General features: G+C 42.3%; 1 protein-coding gene and 1 long non-coding RNA gene across 4 annotated transcripts; both read right to left on the reverse strand.

Annotated features, from left to right (window-relative positions):
- Positions 1-3,317: 3,317 nt before the first annotated feature.
- Positions 3,318-7,389, reverse strand: LOC128139346 (uncharacterized). The gene is made up of 3 exons (XR_008234335.1): positions 7,014-7,389; positions 6,606-6,732; positions 3,318-6,135 (listed from the first exon to the last, which is right to left on the reverse strand). It is a non-coding gene; the product is annotated as an uncharacterized LOC128139346 (long non-coding RNA).
- A 1,174-nt stretch (positions 7,390-8,563) lies between these two features.
- Positions 8,564-19,333, reverse strand: C3H6orf163 (chromosome 3 C6orf163 homolog). Of its 3 annotated transcripts, none has more exons than XM_052781561.1 (6): positions 18,902-19,333; positions 16,444-18,703; positions 13,611-13,705; positions 12,946-13,053; positions 10,480-10,682; positions 8,564-9,102 (listed from the first exon to the last, which is right to left on the reverse strand). In XM_052781561.1, the coding sequence occupies exons 2-6, from the start codon at positions 16,589-16,591 to the stop codon at positions 8,604-8,606; spliced, it is 1,053 nt and encodes a 350-aa protein (XP_052637521.1). In that variant the 5' UTR covers positions 16,592-18,703; positions 18,902-19,333; the 3' UTR covers positions 8,564-8,603. The 3 variants fall into 3 exon arrangements, 2 of the variants coding, with proteins under 2 accessions (XP_052637521.1, XP_052637522.1); XM_052781562.1 differs by having other exon boundaries at positions 16,444-18,416; positions 18,525-19,333; XR_008234328.1 differs by lacking the exons at positions 8,564-9,102; positions 10,480-10,682; positions 12,946-13,053; positions 18,902-19,333 and adding an exon at positions 13,233-13,471 and having other exon boundaries at positions 13,611-14,664; positions 15,250-16,561.
- Between the last annotated feature and the right edge of the window lie 124 nt (positions 19,334-19,457).

The following is a 19,457-nucleotide window of genomic DNA, read 5'->3' on the forward strand; positions in this document are numbered from 1 at the left end:
ACTGCCTCCTCCTCCTCATCCCAGTGATGGCGCCTGTTGTCTTTGCTTTCTGGTTCTTCTTCATTAGCACAAGGATGCAAAGTTTGGGTTAAATATATTTATTGATGAAAGTCAAAAGTAAAACACATTTACAGTTTGTTTTATTTTCTGTTGTGGAATTCAAGAGTTGCCCTGTAAAGAAACACACCTCAGGCAGTTAACTTTAAGCCTAGACTCATCCAAGTTATTATTCACAAGTGATCATTAATGTGACTTCTAGTTTCTAGTGGAGAAACAAGCTTTGTAAAAAAAGCCCAACACAACACAAACCAAAACAGAATCAATCTCAGAGGTGTAAGAGTTTAGGAAAAGCTTAACACAAACATTACAGCAACAGCCAGCTCCTCCTCTGCATTCCCCACATGACTGATGATAATGCATTAAACATGCCAGCAAGCATTTACCTTGTTCTCTATTGAATCAAGAGCAAAGGTCCTGTTTTATAATAGATCTACGTATACCTGTGTTGCCTAGACTCTCAACTCTCCCCTTTTAAAGAGGAATCAGGTCCCTGATCCAGTTCACAGCACCACAGCAAACAGTTGGGCCAGTATACAGGGGGGCGGGGAGGACAATACTTTAATCCAGTTTTACTATGGGACACTTCATTCTGTGAAAATGTGGCCTTACTTGTAGGTAATGCTAATGTCTGTTTAGCAAGGTGAGGGTGCTTTTATTACCTGATTCAGAAAGCGAAGGGGCACAATCTGTTTTCAACATGTAGCTCCAAGTTCAGAGTAACTTCCCAGTTTTAATGAGGAAAGCCTCCTTTTGTACAAATGGGGAGAGCCTGTACGAAGATTTACCCGCAAAGGATCCTATCTTTAATGCTGCCTTGTAGCCCTGCAGTACATTGAGCAACATTGACACTGGAGATTCAGTGCTGACCCAGCTGGTGTTGAGACATTAGCCTTGCCAATGCTGGAAATGTTTCAAGCCTAGTTAGTGCTTTGACATACCTGAGACACATGCACCCTGGCTCTTTTGGGTTAGCGAGTTTGCAGACCTCAGATATTTTCTGACACTTTCCTGTAGTGTTTGCCAGCAACTCTTCATAAAGATCCTCTTCATAAGTGCCATAAGCTACACTTTCTGTTTTCTAGGACTGCCCATCTTCAGACAACTTGCACACACGTTCAGCCATGGCATGTCCTACTATAACTTGGCAAGAGCCTCCACATGTTTCTGCTATGGATTTTTCATACTTTTTCTGCTGAAGTACCAGATGAACTGTATAAATTATTCACTTCTAAGTCATTACCTTGCACCCATGTTTGTTACTATAAGGATTGTAAAGCAACCTTAGCCATAAAGTGCCTTAAATACTGTGAGCTGGTGCCCAAAAGAAAAAGTGCTCCTTTTTTTATCTAGTGAAACAAGAATTGAGAGAGCATTGGCTTTGAGAGTGCAGGTTGGTTCTACTTAACAACAAACTAATGAAAAGACTTGAAGGAGCATTATGACTTCCCTTTGCAGTACCTTTTCAGTGTTATACCCTCCTCTTCCTCAAACACAAAGGGCTCTTCTCTTGTGTATTACATTTCATGGGCAAATTTAATTTAAAACAAAATTGGTTTTACTCACATTCTCATAACCATGCACTCATAATCAAGAATATGCTTGTATCCAGGTGGTCTGACCAGGATTCACTGCGGTGACACAGAGAACAAAGGAACATACCTGTTATGCCCTCACCATATCTCCCGGGTTAGAAGTCAGGTTAAAGGGAATGGGGCATGAGAACAGCAGTAATGCATTTACTTGCACACCCGTTACTTGCACACCCGTTACTTGCACCATCTAAGGGCACTTCTGTTTGAATTCATGTTTTATGAAAGCCTGTTGAACACACCTGAATTAAGCTTTGAATCTAGAAAATATGGTTAGGGAGACCTTCTAGCTAGCTTACTTTAGTTAACAAGTGTTGGCATCTTGATTCCTCCATCCTTGCGGCCAGTGCAAGTCACAAGCCAGAAAAAGCAAGTATTTGGCTGTCAGAAGTAAGATGTTAGACCTTAGAGGAAGAGGTTTGGGACCTTCAAGAGACACTTTCCAAGGCTATTTAAAGCTATGTCTGCAAACAACAGCTTATGTAGATCATTTATCAAGTCAGGCTGGGAATGTGAGAGAATGTGTATCCCGCTGAAGAGTATTTTGAGAGTCGACTCCTCAGTCATTTTCTCATGACAGTTAGCTCTAAAGGTTTAATGCAATCAAATGTTCTAGTCCAGGTAACCTTTCTAAGAATTAATTTCCTCTTATTACAATGACCTTTATTTCAGAAGACTCCAAATTTCATTCCTATATACAAAGGAGGTGTTTATAATACAACAGTATACAGAAAACCAGTTTCCTCAAAATATAGGAAAGGATACATTCAAGTAGAGATTATTATTGCTATTAGAAATGTCCTTCGTAACTGACAAATGAGATGCAACACCTGAAAAGTCACCAAATGTGAGTGGTGAGGTGGTTCAGCTTGTCGTGGTTTAACCCCAGCCAGCAACTAAGCACCACACAGCCGCTCACTCACTTCGCCCCCACCCAGTGAGATAGGGGAGGGAATTGGGAAAAAAAAGTAAAACTTGTGGGTTGAGATAAGAACAGTTTAATAGAACAGAAAGGAAGAAACTAATGATGATAATGATAATAATAACAATAATAAAAATAATAAAAGGATTGGAATATACAAAACAAGTGATGCACAATGCACTTGCTCACCACTTGCTGACTGATGCCCAGTTAGTTCCTGAGCAGTGATCCCCCCTGGCCAGCTCCCCCCAGTTTATATACTGGGCATGATGTCACATGGTATGGAATACCCCTTTGGCCAGTTTGGGTCAGCTGCCCTGGCTGTGTCCCCTCCCAAATTCTTGTGCCCCTCCAGCCTTCTTGCTGGCTGGGCATGGGAAGCTGAAAAATCCTTGACTTAGTCTAAATATTACTTAGCAACAACTGAAAACATCAGTGTTATCAACATTCTTCTCATACTGAACCCAAAACATAACACTATACCAGCTACTAGAAAGAAAATTAACTCTATCCCAGGCAAAACCAGGACACAGCCAGAAGCAGAATAGCAGAAAACAGGTTTTATGGATGAGATGAAAACATCTAGTCAGCTGACCCAGAAATAAGGACAGACAGATTTAGTATTTTAAAGGGAATGTCACAGAAGGGCTTCAGGTGCTCACTAGAATAGCTAAATGTGTCAGCATCAGATTCCTACCGATACAATGAAATTATAAGACTCTTCAAGGTGAAGTTTAAGGCTGAAGGTCCAGGTCACTAACTTTTAAATTCATATTGAAAATCAGAACTGGGTATAAATCAGGATTATAAACCTTATACTAAAGAGGGACTATCAGAAAGATATCAAAGATGGTTAACACCTTAAGCATAGAGTCAAAGTAGCTCAGATGCTAGCCTCAGAGTTAAACTACTCTTTTCCAAAACCTCATACTTGCAGTACTTGGCAGGTGAGGAAAAAAACCCCAAACCGTAACAATCAGGAATCATTGTGGGATGCCAGAGGCGGCACAGGGAAGGGACTACAGGTTTTGTGGCTAGCAGCAGTAATACCCAGAGCCCTGCAACTAATCTGGCATCAGCAGTGTAAGTTCCTGAGAAGCTGTGAGAGAAGACAGAATGAAGTGGAGCTCAACTTTGGCCAGCAATATTCCATTTATAGTGTGGCTTAAGTTTTCAAATAAACAAACTGAAAGTGCCTGTGCCTTTTGGAAAGTTTACTAGAGCAGGGAAGAATGTAATCTTATGAGAAAAATAATGGAAAAATATGGTGCTCAGACACCTTGATGGGTAGGATTTTTTCTAGTCACTCAAGTTTTAGGGCAAGCATAAAAGAGGACTGCAGCTGTATGTTGGAAAAGTCCAAGTACACAAAAGAAAGCCAAGATCCAGTAATAAGAACAAGACAGCCGTACTCTTAGAAGAAGCCAAAACAAAGTGCTAGAGACTGTTTTAATAAGAACAAGACAAACTGTTGATGATCAGCTAGAAGTGCGAAGACTTGGGCAGGCCACGTCACAGTTGGGGTACAGCAATTTTATTTATCCTTCTACTTGGAGTTAGTTTACTAGCTGTTGTTATTCAAGCTGTTTACCTAACTCTTGGTTTGCTCACTGGCCCAAAGAAAGCTAAGGTGGCGTGTTAACTGCTGGTCTCAGTAAACTTCAATGGAGGATGCACAGGTTTCCTCACTCCCTAGGATGTTCCTATCATTGTTGTTGGCCCAGTCTTCCTTCTAGGATTTGTCTTTCCCTCTGGTGACTGCCAACATGTCCCCAGGCAGAACCCTGCCTAGATATCCCCCAAACACCCATGTAGTGTATTAATAGCCAATATCAATGCCAGTTATTCCAGCATCTGCATCTCCCACCAGTCACTTGATACATTTTGTGATTAGTCACTCATATTCCTTTACTCAATCTGTATTTTAACTAGCAGCAAACGTAACACCGAGCTGTTGTTAATTAAGCCCAGCAAAGGAAATCACATCAGTAACTTAAATCACAATTACTGGGTTTATATCTGTGTGGGTACACTACATCCATGCATAGACAGAGCGTATTCGTTCTGCGGTCAGCTGTCCATGAGGCGCTGCGGTTTCTTAATCGCCTCACACACACAGACAGCGTGCACTCACACTCCAAATGTTACCAGCATCATTAGTTCCTTTCACACTTCATTTCTCCATGCCAGGCATTCAGACATTTCACAATCTGCATATCCTCCTTTTAAGACATCACAGATCTCTTCGGCAGAGCTTTGAGGGACTAACGAGCAAGATGTCTCTAGTTTATTAATTAGCCGCTTATCAGCTGTACTCCACAGTTCCCTACTAGTTCAGCTTCTGGGCTACAGTAATTAGACAACCCACTTTTCAGTCTTTTATAGCATTGCCTTAGACAGAAAGTTTCACTGTTCCTGAGACTATGGTACTTTCTGGCAATTTTAGACATCTCCTGAATGACTAATAAGGAAATCCTGCTTTCTGTATTATTCATTGCAGCATTACAGCTCCCCATTCTAGGTTTTGTCTCATGCACTCCGCCATCAGTATGTGCCATCACCAGCACCCTAACGTCCAGATGTTATCTGAAAGCTTCTTTATTTGCATCATTCAGACAAACAGTCAAAAAGCATGTATTCACACTCTCTCTGATTCAGAGTGCAAGTGGGTAGTGTTACTTTTCATGCTGCAATCCTTCTCAAACAGGAACAAAATCAAGCCAACAAACATATGCTGTCTCTGCTTCATGCAATGAAAGGCTTGCTTGTATGTCTGAACTCCTGATTTTTATTAGCTACCAATAGCTCGTGTACTCACAGATTTCGTTAGTTAAGTATATCTGACATGCAGAAACTTATAGAATATGAAAAACGGCCTTTTTTTCACCTTGCCAGTCAACCATAATTAATATTGTGCAGTGAGTGTAACTAGAAGAAGAAGAAAAAAATCTCTTAAATCAGGCTTAATTAGATACAATACTTTCTAAAATACTTCCTTGAAATACCAGTGTCCATGGGCAATTGCCCTCCAGATCCCATAGTGATTCTACTGCTTGCTATCTTGTCTATCCATTTATACTGCAGAGCTAATCACTTAGGCCAAGCTGTGGCTCTTTTTATCTCTACACAACCAAGCACACAGACTTAAGAGGACATGCTGTTTCTAAGCAGAGCCAACACAACTTCACCTTGACATTTGAAAGCAGTAAACCAGTGCTTTTCCTTTTCCAAAAAGCAATGAGAAGCAATGCCAGTGTCTGACAGACTGTTACATGCTGTATGTGCTGTGCATACACTGGTGAGTAAGTCCACCCCAGAACGTGCCTGCAGTATATAGATGTATAGACACAGCTGACCAGATCTTGAGCCCCTGCTGCGTGTCTCCAAACATGCCCCCAAGGCTGTAGGTCAGGAGGGGCCTGGGATGTGCACTCACAGGGGCCCGTGGTCTTGTCTGGATGACTGAGGTACCCATGACTAAGGTCCATCACAGAGAACACTTACCCTTGTAGACAGCCACGGTCTGTACCAGCCACTGTATCCCAGATAAAATGTGGGCTAAGCCTGTAAAGACGGGGTGACTTCTTCTTTTCTGAAACAAATGCTAACAGTAAGGCACTGCAGAACTATATGATGTTTGTATCCTTCCCAGTAGAGAAGAACAAAAAAACCTACTTATCTATCACTATAAGAGAACTTGAACTGTTTGTTCAAAGGGAGTTGAAACACTTCATTATCATCTTGGTTTTCTGATATGCAAGATGCAGAATTGCCCAGACAAACAAGGCAAACAGCATGTCTGGTAGCTGGTCCAGACTTACGACCTTACCAGCAGCCAACCCTCAGACCTCACAGCCTCTCCAGTCACTGGCTTTGACCACCTGGTTCTCTCAAGTAGCCAAATCTCAGATGCTCTGGTGTCTCCAGTATCTTAGATTTATGGCCACTCCATCACTTGGCTCCCACCCCTCTTAGCCTATTTGTCAGCTAGCCTGTCCTGATATTTGCTAGTAATTACACACTGACATGCGTACCCACATAAGATGCACTCCAGTCTTTCCAATTGCTGGCACCCTGAGCCCACAGCCCCTGTCATCTGTGGTCCAACTCCAGCTGCTGGCAGGTAGACCTCCACGCATATATATGTACACAGAGAAAGCCCTGCACCTAGGAAAAGTTAGAAATTTAGTTCAATGGGAAGACAGGACAGACTGCACTAATCAGGCTCAGGGCATGGTCAGCTATGACCAGCCCGTTCACATGTAACCAGCCTCTTTTATCCCCTTATTCCTCTCTTTTCCCACTCTTTTTCTTCCCCAAACTACCTTGATCCCCCTTTCCCCACCTTTGTTTCTTTCCCTAAACATCCCATAAAAAGCCTTTGTACAATGCCCGTACAATCCCAAGATGCTCTTCCCTGCATCCCATACGAAGTCCCATACCTCCAGGCTGTATCCACCCTCAGTCTGCAAGGTGCTCTAGAAAGCCTCTCCTGTTGACTCATGGTGGTGGGTCTCACTCCCAGTCCATGTGGCTGGACTGGAGGCTCGTTCCTCTGACTGGGTTTTTGGGGTTCCCCCCAGCTGCCGCTGTGCCTCTGGGCTCCATGGTGTGTGCTGAGGTGAGCCTTTAATCAGCTAACCCAACAGAGATCACTCATCAGCTTTATGTATTTCATGATGCAGCTGCTAGTACTTGAGTTCCAGTACTTTACTCCTGTACTTTCAAAAGATTTTTATGCTTAATGCATGTGTAAATGTTTTCTTTAAAAAATGGTTTATAGAGCTTATGGAATATTTCAGACTGCTGAAGAACTTTTAAAATGTAAACATGAGTTTTATGTTGGGCTCTGTGCAGTTTATGCATTTGATTAGACAACTGTGAGCATGAAGTTTGGATGCTTTTCATCGGGAGCATAAGAGGGGAAATGAACAGGGAGCATCAGCTCCCCACAGAAAGAGCTTCCACAATTCAGTGAGGTAAGGTTTTACAGGCATTTAGGTCAGAAACAGTACCAGAGAATGCCAAATATCTGTTCAAAGTATTTTATATGAATTAAACTGCTCCACAAGAAATCAGTGACTTCACTTGTCTTACTAATTTGGTAGAGTGATGGCTATCTGTGAGATTATTCTGCTTTTTTCTTCTCTGGTGTTGTTTTTGAGCATGAGGAAAAGAAGGCTGCACAGACTTCTCTTAAAAATTCCCTTAAACAAGATGCCTACAGAGAGTTTCCTTCACCATATTATACTTCCTATCACCTACAGTAAAGACCAGCTCCTTTACGTTCCTTAGCTCACACTCAAGATGCTAGACGGTGTTTTCAGGTTAACAGGTAACAAATGAGATAGACCCAAAGCTTTAGGGAATATTAAGCAAATGCTGTGAGAAGTCTTACTGCACAGTGAAGACAAATCAGATATTGAGGCAGGCTGAACCTCAGATCTGATCGATGTATTGAAGCTGGCCTAAAGCCACGCAGGCTTCAAGCACGTGTGCATAGATAAACTTGAGTCTTCCCACAGGAAAATTATTTTGCATGCCTGCTGGCACACACTTTTTGCCCAACAGCTGTCTGTCTCTCAAGCCAGGTGAGTTTTCAGATCATGTAAACATTCACTTGCAAGTACTCTACATAGACATACACACTGTTACATAGAATAACTGCCCTGTAAATCTCAGAACCCAAGCTGCAGGTGTTCAAAGCTTGTGTGTCTTACTCCACACCCCACTATTCAGGGGCAGAACCAACAGTCCTCACAGTCCAAGTGCTGATGCTTAACTAAGTGACAGATTTTCTGACCAGATTTTCAGATTTTTTTCCTTCTCAAGGAGGACTCACTGGGAAGCTCCTCAAGTGCTACATGTTCCAAACTCCACCCTAGCATTTGCAAAACAAAAATTGATGCATAATTTCTAAGCATGGCTCATCACTTCATTATTTCATATAGTGGTGGTCATTTTTCTCTGTATCATTCTAACCACACTGATATAATTCAGTGAACAGAAATGAATTTATTTTTCAGCATCACCTATTTGTAGTTCTGTTTAGTCATGGCTGTGAATCTTGCACTTCTAATACTAGTTCTCTTACATTCCTTGTCACTGTCCTCTGCTTCTTCTGGGGTCTCCTTCTGCTCAAATGCTTTTCTGAATGGCAGAATAAAATCTGCTTGTCCAGGGGACAGGTTAGGAAATGTGGCATCAATATACTTTTGAAAAGCTTGTCTTGTTGCTTGTATTTCAGTTTCCAGGCTGTCCTTCCAATCTGTCATCTTTTCCAGTTGTTGTGTGAGAGTCTTTACCTGTTCTTCTGCTGCTTTCAGTGTAGCCATCACTTTTTCCAGCTCATCAAGATGGACGGTCTCTGCTTCTTTGAGCTGTTTTTCAGTCTCAATCTGATTCTCTTTTCGTGTGATACTCAGGGCAATATTAAACTCATGACATTTTTCTGTGTTTAATTGCTCTATACTCTTACGATATAGTTCCTCAGCTAACATACTTTCTTCTTTGAGTTGCTCTAAGTGCTTTCTATTTAAAAAAGAAAAAGAAGAAAAGATTTGTAGGGAACACCTGCTATTAAAGATTATTTAAAAAACAATTTAAGTCTATTCAGGTTGTTGTAAAACCTCTCTTATTCAACTACAAATATACATGAAATCAGCACTTGATGATTTCACCTCTGAAACAAAATAGGGTAAAAGAAGGCCACTGATGACGCAGAGAAAGGCAGCTGCAGAAGATTCTATTTCTGCATGTGTCACATCCAGTGATAATTTAATGATGCTTTCTTCCAAATTAAAAATATAAAGGATTACTACTTCACTCTTCATTCAGGTCTCTTTTTGAGCTCGCACTTAAGTACACACTGATTTTCAAAAAGACTTTGAACAATTCTGCCCCAAAGTAAAAACGCTGTCTTGAAGTGAAATCTAAGAATGATTTCTAGACTACAGATTCATCTGTAATTTTGTTTAAGTGGCACGGAGAACATCTTTGTGCTAGCAAGTCACTATTAAAACATATAATTTATACTAGGTAGTCAAAACATTATGGGTGCTATTCACCAGAGTTGGCTCAGGGACAAGTAAAGAATGGTGCATCAGGCATCCATTAAGGTTATTGAACAGAGTACTTCAATGCAGAGAAAACAATTTCTGGCCTTTGTTATTGTTCCCTCCACTTTGCTGGAGATATTTTCGCAGAACTCTGCTAACATGAGAAGTTAAAGAGACCAGCTAAGTTTATGCTGAAGGTGGTTTATCTTTGTCAGAACGGGCATTTTTCAATAGTGAAAATGAAGGTATTAAATAATGGATCAAAAACTTAAGTGTGAGACTGTTCAGGAAAAAAAAAGCATCTTACAAAGGAACACACCTGAACTGATCTTTTAATTGCCAGTGTATAGTATTATTTTGTTGTTTGTGCTTTCAAAAAATGAGATTTATTCTACTCTTAAGGGAGAGGGGTGTGTTATTATTTTGATATCAAAGCTGTTTCATTCACAACACTTAATCTCTAAGGGTAGAATCTCCTGCGCCCTGCAGATCTCCATATGAACACATATTTTTCAGTTTTGCATAGATGAAAGGCACAATAGGCCCCTGAAATATTTATTTCTGATGACTCTAAATCAGCCATAAAAAGCAAAACATTTTGACCCTTGGCTGGCTTTGTGATACTTGCTTTTAGGAACAAAATATGTTTTATTTCTACATGGGGCATCAGGGAGAGAGAGTAAGCCTGCAACTCTTGCTGGTCATTTGACACTTCCAAATACGTTTTTTTCTAAAGGGTCTATCGGTCTTTTCCTAGAAGACCTGCATCTGAGCAATACTCATGCAATCCCAGTCATTTTCTTTAGCAGAGCATGTTTGCCAGCCAAGTCAGGGGAAACACTAAGAGCACCTGTGCTGCCTGGCTGCTTCCTTCAGGGCCGCCTCCCTCTCCTGTTTCCTGGCTTCGGCCACCGCCTGCATCTTCTCCCGGGCATACTCCATGAGGGTGCACTGAATTCTGTGAGCCATGCGCTGCTCTGCAGCTTCAGCCTCTCTCTTCTGCTCATCCTCCATGTACTGCTGCATCTCTGCCTTCGCCTTCCTCACCTCTTCCTTAAGCAAAGTTAAAAGTAGATGTAAGTAGTGACAACAACTTACTGTTCATTTGTCTTTAAACAATCCCCGGCAAAGCCCAGCAGAACAGATTTCAGGAAAATATTATGGGGCAATTACAGTGACTTACTGTAGCATCATTCCACATCATCCATGTTTTCTACATAAGGTGCAAAAAAGTTTCCTCAAGTATTTTGTTTACAAGCTCACATGGCCAGTGACATGGTTTTAGAGTGAGATGGAGAAGAAGCCTGGTCCTTGGTATGCTTGTCAGCAAGATATTGCTCGGGCTGATAAATAAAGGTATGACAACACTAATCTTAGGTGGTCTGGATGGACATAGATACATCTGGAATCTCAGACAACTAAATATATACCAATCTACCTCTGTTGCCATCATAGGCCATGCCAAACTCATGCCAAGCCTGACCATCCAGGAAAGGAATCCAACCCACTTAACTCACTGCTCAGTGATCTACACCGCTTTGCCACCATGCACAGTTCTTTCCAAGACCCCCTGACAAGCACATCCTCTGTGGAAGTGGCAAGACATTCTTGGGAAAGCTCTGGCTGCTTAGATGTTGGTGGGTTTTCTCATACAGGATGAGCAGAGTTACATGAGGTTTGCCATAAATCTTTTGCACACCCAACTATAAGCTCTGTATTCTGTGTATTGTTGTGGATACTGGTGGTTTGTCTATTGCTGTCATGAGGAGTGACAAATAATGGACCTGCCTACAAGCAGCCTAAGTAAAGCCATTTTACCATTAGTGGTAGTGGAACACCCACATCAGCACTGCTGCAAAAAGCTATTCCTGAGGCTACCAGCTGAAAGCAGTTGTCTTTGGCCTATCCTACACGTAAAAACACTTCAATCACTCATTCATGTCTTATTGGCTGCCACTATCTGTTTGCTTAGACAGATGCTGAGTAAATTTTCTGCTACCACCTCTCCAAGTGGGCTGCTAGTGAGCAATTAGCTCACTGTTAAGACACCTCTTAAAATTAACTGCAAGAAACACAAACCACCAAATCTAAAGCATCTTGCAATTACTTTAGTAATATCTGCCTCTTATTTTGTTTCAACTGTAGAATTCTGTATCTACTCCCTAGTCCTTAGTCACTGGAGCCAATGTTATCAGGACAAATGGTACATGTTCAAATCCTGAGCACTCAGGTCTACGAAGATATATAATAGGCTTACGGCAAGTAATTGAACAGTTAAACACGAGGAACTGAGCTTCTGCCAGCTATTGTTGGCAGATGCTATCACAGCAAAAGACAGAGCTCCCTTGGAAAACAGCTCCATATAATGGAATGAACTCAGCTGGAAACTTAAGACCACTGTAAACTTCCCTGCTTTTCCTCTTGAGATGCCAAGGCCATTGCTTTGACTGCCTGCAGTATAAACAGATAGCTATTTAGAAACTTGTATAAAATAAAATTCCAAAGCAAAACACTCTGTGCACCCTTCATCCGCCAGTGGTAGGCTGCAAGACTAAGGATGACAGGTGTTAGATGGACTGCAGAGTGCCTGACTGAAGAGTGCTCGGATGCTCTAGGGGTAAAAAGCCCTGTGAAGCGGTGCAGAAAGCAGGAAGGCTCAGATCCAGAAGGCAGTTGCCTTCCTTTCTCTCTGTATATCTCTGAGTCTTTTCTCAGCTATCCAAACAGCCATATAAAGCATGTACTAAGCATATATAGAAATTCAAAGCTACAGTTGGTGTGCTTCATTTAGGAACATACATATGCTGGCTGTTTTCCTTCTCCTTCACCCCACTGAGGGTCCAGGTTCAGCAAATCAGTTAAATACCTTTCTAGCTTCAATGGGCATGAAACGTCAGGACAGATTTAAAGTTACGCCTGTATTTAACTGCCCTTAAGAAATGCACCTAATCAGTTTCAGTGGCTGGCTGAATCAAGGCCTGACAAGGAATTTTCAATGAAGTCCACAAACTTCATTCGATTACAAAAAAAAAAAAAAAAAAAAAAAGTGAAATGTGCTGAAAGTGAATTAAAAATCCAGCTAGCTCAAGCTCACATCTCATCTACCACAATGACAAAGCCAGTCATCTTTCAGCCAAGTGCTTCTCCTGGCACTAGAGTTCAAATCTCAGATGAATGAAGGTCCTGGTTACGGCAAGCATTAAACCCCCCCCCCCCTTTTTTTTTTTTTTTAAGTAGAGTGACATTCTTGGTTGTCAAACACATGGTTCTGTCATGCTGGCTATTTCCACAGTAATGAAAGCAAACTGGTTCATACCCTTAATTCCTTTCCAAGTTTTTGTTTAAGGTCTTGTACAAATGCACTGTGGTTAGCGGCTGCCTCTTTGAGAGCTTTATCCACTGCATCTTCCTTGTGCATTTCAGCCTTTAAAACAAGTTATTATTTAAGTACAGCTGCTCACCTTCTATTAACATCCTATTAAGATGAAGCAGAGGTTACATAAGCAATAGTTCTGTATTTTCTATTTAAGAAATCAGAGCAAGTTAAATTTAAAACCAGATGGCAAAATACATTTTGGGCCATTTGGCAATTTTATGGCAGTGATTCCTGTTAAAACATGGCCACACAATAGCATTGAGCCGCCTCGGTCGTAACCACTATACATATATGTAACATAAAGGGCAGTTTCAGAATCTTATATAGCACTATGGGGAACAGCTTTAGCAACCGATAATTTCTGTGTGCTTTAGAGGCCATTTTCAGACCAGATGTAAAATTTGTTATTAATTCAAAGTATGTTTTGTTGTGATCAGAAACTGGAGAAATAGGTGCACACAGAAGTCTGTGAACAAAGAAGGAGATGAAATTAATGACAGCTCTACAGCAGTGACCTCAAAGTTCTTTACTGACTGTCTTTATGCTATAGCAATTATTCCAAAGAATAATCATAATTTAAATGACAGGAGCGTAATTTAATTTACCTGAGCCCAAAGTTCAGCTTTCATTTTTTCAATGCGCTCTTGTATCTCTGCCTCCTTCTTTTCATGTTGTTCTTGTTGAATGTCTGCTCCAATCTCTGCACAGTCAACACAAGCAGATCATGCACAGCAAACATCCAAAGTGCAGGAACCTGTGCCTCTCTCCCGACCCCTTTGCTTGGCTCCACAGCTGAATTAAAAATCAAAAACATGCACCCTCATTGCACATATAGGAAAACACACTTACTATTGCTTGTGCGGTTCCATAAATGTAATAGGAAGGTGCCGAACCCAACTCTCACCTCCTAGGCAAGGTTGCACAACAGGAGAGCATCACGGGTGTCCCTCCTGACTCCTTGTGCTGATGGCTGTCCACACAGCCCAAGCAATAGGTCAGTCCTCAGCTTTCTTGGGAATGATTCACCCGTTTCTGTCTGCGACCGAACCTCACGGCAGCCCGGGGGATGGCTCTGCTCCTTTTAGATGCTACGGGTGAGACGGTGCCCTCTTTGGCTCCCTGTGCCCTCAGAGTCCTCCAAGGTTTTCAGTGAGGTCTCTTGCCCTGAGATGCCCTCAGATTCCTTCATGCCACTCTTGGGGCACAAAATAAATATTCTCAGGGGGATATGGCGGAGTATTTCAGGTGTTTGGAACAGAGCATGCACATACAAAGCAATCCCTCTGTCTCTAGGGCTGCTGTGCCCGTCCAGGGCCCAAGCAGCCCCAGTGCTGCCAGAGGACAGCTAATCCCTTCCAGAAAGGGGGAGCGAAGCAGCATGGAGGTGAGCCACGCTGCTTCACGGGGCCTAGGCCAGCGACGCTCCCTTTAGTGATGTGGATGGGGTCTAAATAAGATGTTAGCATCACCATCTCCTCCTGTGGACATGCTGTGAAAGCAAACAGGTAGCCCTGCTACCTCATTTGAAAGGCTGGTCTTCAGCACCAAGGACTGCCCAGAAGAGAAGCCACTGCAGAGGGAGGTGGGTAAAGATGCCTTTCTGCAAACCAAAACTGCCCCCCCAACCGTGGGATTTCAGCTCCTCCGCCTCTGCCTTTCCTACTGTCGTGGTTTAACCCCAGCCAGCAACTAAACACCACGCAGCTGCTCACTCACTCCCCCCCCACCCAGTGGGATGGGGGAGAAAATCGGGAAAAGAAGCAAAACCCGTGGGTTGAGATAAGAACGGTTTAATAGAACAGAAAAGAAGAAACTAATAATGATAATGATAACACTAATAAAATGACAACAGTAATAATGAAAGGATTGGAATGTACAAATGATGCGCAGTGCAATTGCTCACCACCCGCCGACCGACACCCAGCCAGTCCCCCGAGCCGCGATTCCCCGCCCCCACCTCCCAGTTCCTATACTAGATGGGACGTCCCATGGTATGGAATACCCCGTTGGCCAGTTTGGGTCAGGTGCCCTGGCTGTGTCCTGTGCCAGCTTCTTGTGCCCCTCCAGCTTTCTTGCTGGCTGGGCATGAGAAGCTGAAAAATCCTTGACTTTAGACTAAACACTACTGAGCAACAACTGAAAACATCAGTGTTATCAACATTCTTCGCATACTGAACTCAAAACATAGCACTGTACCAGCTACTAGGAAGACAGTTAACTCTATCCCAGCTGAAACCAGGACACCTACTCAATGCCAAGCCTGCACATTGCTTTGGATCCCATTCTCTGTGCTTGACAGGGCCAGAGAGTCACATTTTCCTGGGTTATTATAAAGGCAAATGAAAAAGGAATAGAGCCGCAGGAGATCTGGCTTTCACACAGCCACAGGAGGATTAAGTCTCCCTCTTTCACTCCAGTCTTCTGCCCCACTCCACATGGGTGGGCAGAGTCCTCTCATGGAGCTACCACAAAGTACATGCAAAACAGTAGCAGGACAGGACAAAGGGGTCAACTGATTTAAATCAGCAAAATAGAAGTCCAACAGTGGACAGAAGTCCAACAATCTTAGCAACAAGCACGTTGTGCTCTGAGCACATAGCTTTTCCCCAGTCCATTATATTAAGCAGTAAAGAGAAAATAATTTTTAAAGAGGCTGTCTCTGGCCTTCTGGACATGTTTTACACTGTGTGTGTTGACACAGGGCTGAAGCCTCATGTTCCAAGACATGCATGGCACTCACCCTGCTGCTGGGACTCTCAGTACACTGATCATCTCTCGATACTGTTTAAAATAGAAACCAAGCACACTCCTCTTCACAACGCATGTCAATTAAAATGCAAAACATGATTTCTACAAAACTTTACACTGTTGATCAGAAACCTCTATGACAATTAGGCGTAACATATAAAGATACTTCAGATTCTTGCTAGATCCTCAAACATATGAGTACTACCATATGCCTTCCTTCATCGTTGAGGTTATGATTGTGGCATGCCAGAAAAAAAACAATCCTCAAGAGGCTCTGCAGAGCCTCAATCTAAGGTCAGCAGCCAGAACCAGGTATAAGGTAGGATTCAGGATAAAACATCCCAGCTGTGTCCTGTTGAAGGATGAGGGGATGATCTTTGCAAACGTTAAGTCAAGCATAGTTCTTCCCAAACTACTTGAGCCTTAGAAAACATTTGCTAACGGTCTTACAGCCAGTTCTCTTTTGCACTTCATTATGCCCGAATCTGAATGCCTTCATGCACCCACAGGACAGCTGACCCTGTCCCCCCTCTGAATATACTGGATTTATTAATATTCAGAAGGTAAGCACAGTTCTTTCTTACCAAGATGTGAATGCCTTCATGACTGTCAAGAACAGATGGATACAACAGCTCTTGGAGTTTTCCTAAATCTCAGATTGCGAGGAAAGGATTTCAGAAACAAACTTACCCAGTATATCACGATGAGTGTAATACCGCGTTCTGAAAGGCTTATACTCCCGAATCCAATCACAAGTAGCGTTGGAAGGTGGTGGTGGTATTATTTTTGAACACACAGCACAACAAACAAAGGAGTCCAGATCAGGACTTCTAATCATTGTGGTATTCTAGTATTTTTCTGTAATACAGTTACTAAAATGTCAGAACTCTATTCCTGATAGATCTCTTGCTTGCAGGGAAAACGCTTATTGTTGCTACAGAAAACATGCAAGCTGGTGAAGAGAGAAAAATCATGGACCATTACTTTTTACCAAGTTAGCTGAAACATTTGCCTTCAGATTAGGATTCACACATGCTGACAACTCAGTAACATGCTGTAGGCAGATGATGAGGGAGGTCTGTATGAAGTGACCCCTTCCTGCCTTAATACAGCTCCCTGCGTAGCAACTGTTACTGGGCAGGGCTGGCTTTGCTCACAAAGAACTAACTTTCCCTCCTAATAGTTAAGCAGCGTCACAGCAGGCTTTGGCTTTTTAAATGCATTTTTTTGTTGTTGAATGTCAACAATTCCTATTCAAACCATGCAGTCTAAGGAGATTTTAGGAGCAGTACAATAGCTACTGTTTCAGATATTTGAATCATAGCCTTTTGTTGTTGTTCTTGGTAAAGATGAGAAAGCCAGCACAGACAGTAAGGAATTGGCAAAAACCTGAAAGAGCGTCTGCCTGGGAAATCATTTTGACTCACAGTTCCTGTCAAGCCAGCTACCACCCATTGTAGATAAATATTACTGTATTGAAGATGAAATTGAGAAAAGTGGAACAAAAAAAATTGTATTGGTGCTGGTTGCTTATCCTCCAGATGCATAAGGGGAGCCGTGCTTTCAGAGTTAAGCAAACAAATTTTGTTACCAATGTAGTTTTGCTTGTGTGGGTTTTTTTCCCTTTAATCCCCATACACACATAGTTTTTATAATATAAATCAGGTACCTAAAACAGCAAATGCCAGTACTGATACTATAACACCCATAATTTACTACATTCTTCTCTGTATTTGCAGTGCTTTATCTCCTTTTATATATAATTTTAGTAGCATTAAGAGAGTTACCTGTACAGCAGCTGCCACAAATAAATACAGAGAAGCTCCTTAATAATAAGGACGAGTCTAAATACTCACTCTTCCTTCACCCTGGGCAGTTCTAAATTGACCTGGTTAACAGGACTTCACTCCAGCCAACAGGTAAGAGGCCCCATCCCAGACAGCTTTTCTATGAAGTGCCACTGGCATGCGGATTGCCTAGGCCCTGCCCCAGTCAGTCCCACACCTTTCTCTTTCACCCCCTGCCCCCCGCTTCCTTTCCCCCAGTAACTTCCAGATCCATATTCACTTCACAAAATGTAATTCAGAATTTTGGGAACCCAAATCCTGCATTATTCCCAAATATGTGAAAATGAGAGACTGGGCTTTCTCACTTTGAATCACCTGCAGGTATAAGGATCAAAGTGTGTATTTTAAAAGCCTGCGGAAAAACAGGTTAAAATCCTTACTGTAGTGCTGATTTTGGAATAATTTAGTTAAATTCACACAAACATATGAGACTTGTACATTTTCATAAACTGGAGAGAGCTAAAATCCTGTGTGACCCTTTTTAAAAGAACAGGTTAATTCTAAAGATCCATCACATCCTATCAAAGAAAACATATTCTACAGGATATGCACAGCATGTGATAGTTCTGAATATTTGATCAGTTCACCTGGAAATGCCTTTGCCAATCAAAAGGCAAGTGGTTTCCTCACCTGCAAGCTTTTGGATTTGCCCAGGACCTTGCTGTTGTGAGGCAGCTAGGCTCACAGAGGGGAATACGCTTTTAAAGGCTGTAAAAATGCTATTTTTTTAATGGCTTTATCAAAGGTAGAGCTCACTTCCCTTCTCAGGAAGCAGGTAGCTAAACCAAGGTCCAGCTGAATTTAGGATACAGGTAACTATAAAACACAAACAGGAGGAAAATCACAGGTTCAAAGTGAAGGATTTAGAGGGAGATACAGAGAAATCCCATAGAGCAACTGCTGTCGCTCAGGGCAGTCAGTCACCTTTTTCATAACAAAATCCTTTGATAACAAAACCCAAAGCAATTCCCAGAGTGGCAAAGCAGATGTCCCTGCATGTTCTTTCTTCTTTGGCCTGACAGAAGCCACCTTGGCCAGCAGAGGTTAAGAGAGAGGTCTCTCAGCTTCCTCTGAGCCCTTGATGGGGCTGTAAATATGAGGAGCTGAATGCAAAAATGCAACCAGAATGTTAATAAGGGTCTGTGGTAGAAAAAGGGCCCGGCCCGGTATGCGCCCTCCCACCACACGTTCTGGAGTTTGGTTAATGAGATTCTATACCATCTAGGAAATGTCAGGCACACCAAAGTAGCTAGAGAAGCTCACAGGAGAAGACGCCAGTGCTGTAACAGGAAAGCACCCACCTGTACAGTTTGCTCAAGGTAAAGGCTCACAGATGACTGACCACCACATGTGCTAAAGGAACGCCACAACGCCCGCCTGCCCTCCAGCCACACTCACGGCAGCACCAACCAGCGTACTGCCGAGGGGCCACCTCCAACTTGCATGCGGGGCTGTTCGGCAAGACTGGGCTTGTTCAGGTGGATACGTTCTTTTCTCTGTGTCTGTAAGAGCCTGTTGATTAGAGACTTTCCATTCCTTATTTTGAGTTCAGTAACCTATAATAAATTAATGCTATATAAGGTACTTTGCAATATAGAGAAATTTAATTTTTGAATGCAGCTTAAATAAACTAGTCCTGCTGACCAGTCAAGAACACCTCACAAGCTCTGGCTAACCTGGACTTACACGTATCAATTGGCAAGCTGATACTGGTGTGTTCACTGATCTGCTGTCTGATGCCAAACAGGAAAGGTAACGGCCGAGTTCTTCCTGCCTTTCTCTTGACACTTGTTTCACTTTTTCTCCTGTATCTAGCTACTGATTTATTTTTTTTGTTTGTAAGGAAGAGTATATTAA

Source organism: Harpia harpyja, chromosome 3 (assembly GCF_026419915.1).
Source record: "Harpia harpyja isolate bHarHar1 chromosome 3, bHarHar1 primary haplotype, whole genome shotgun sequence".
Lineage (NCBI taxonomy): Eukaryota > Metazoa > Chordata > Aves > Accipitriformes > Accipitridae > Harpia > Harpia harpyja.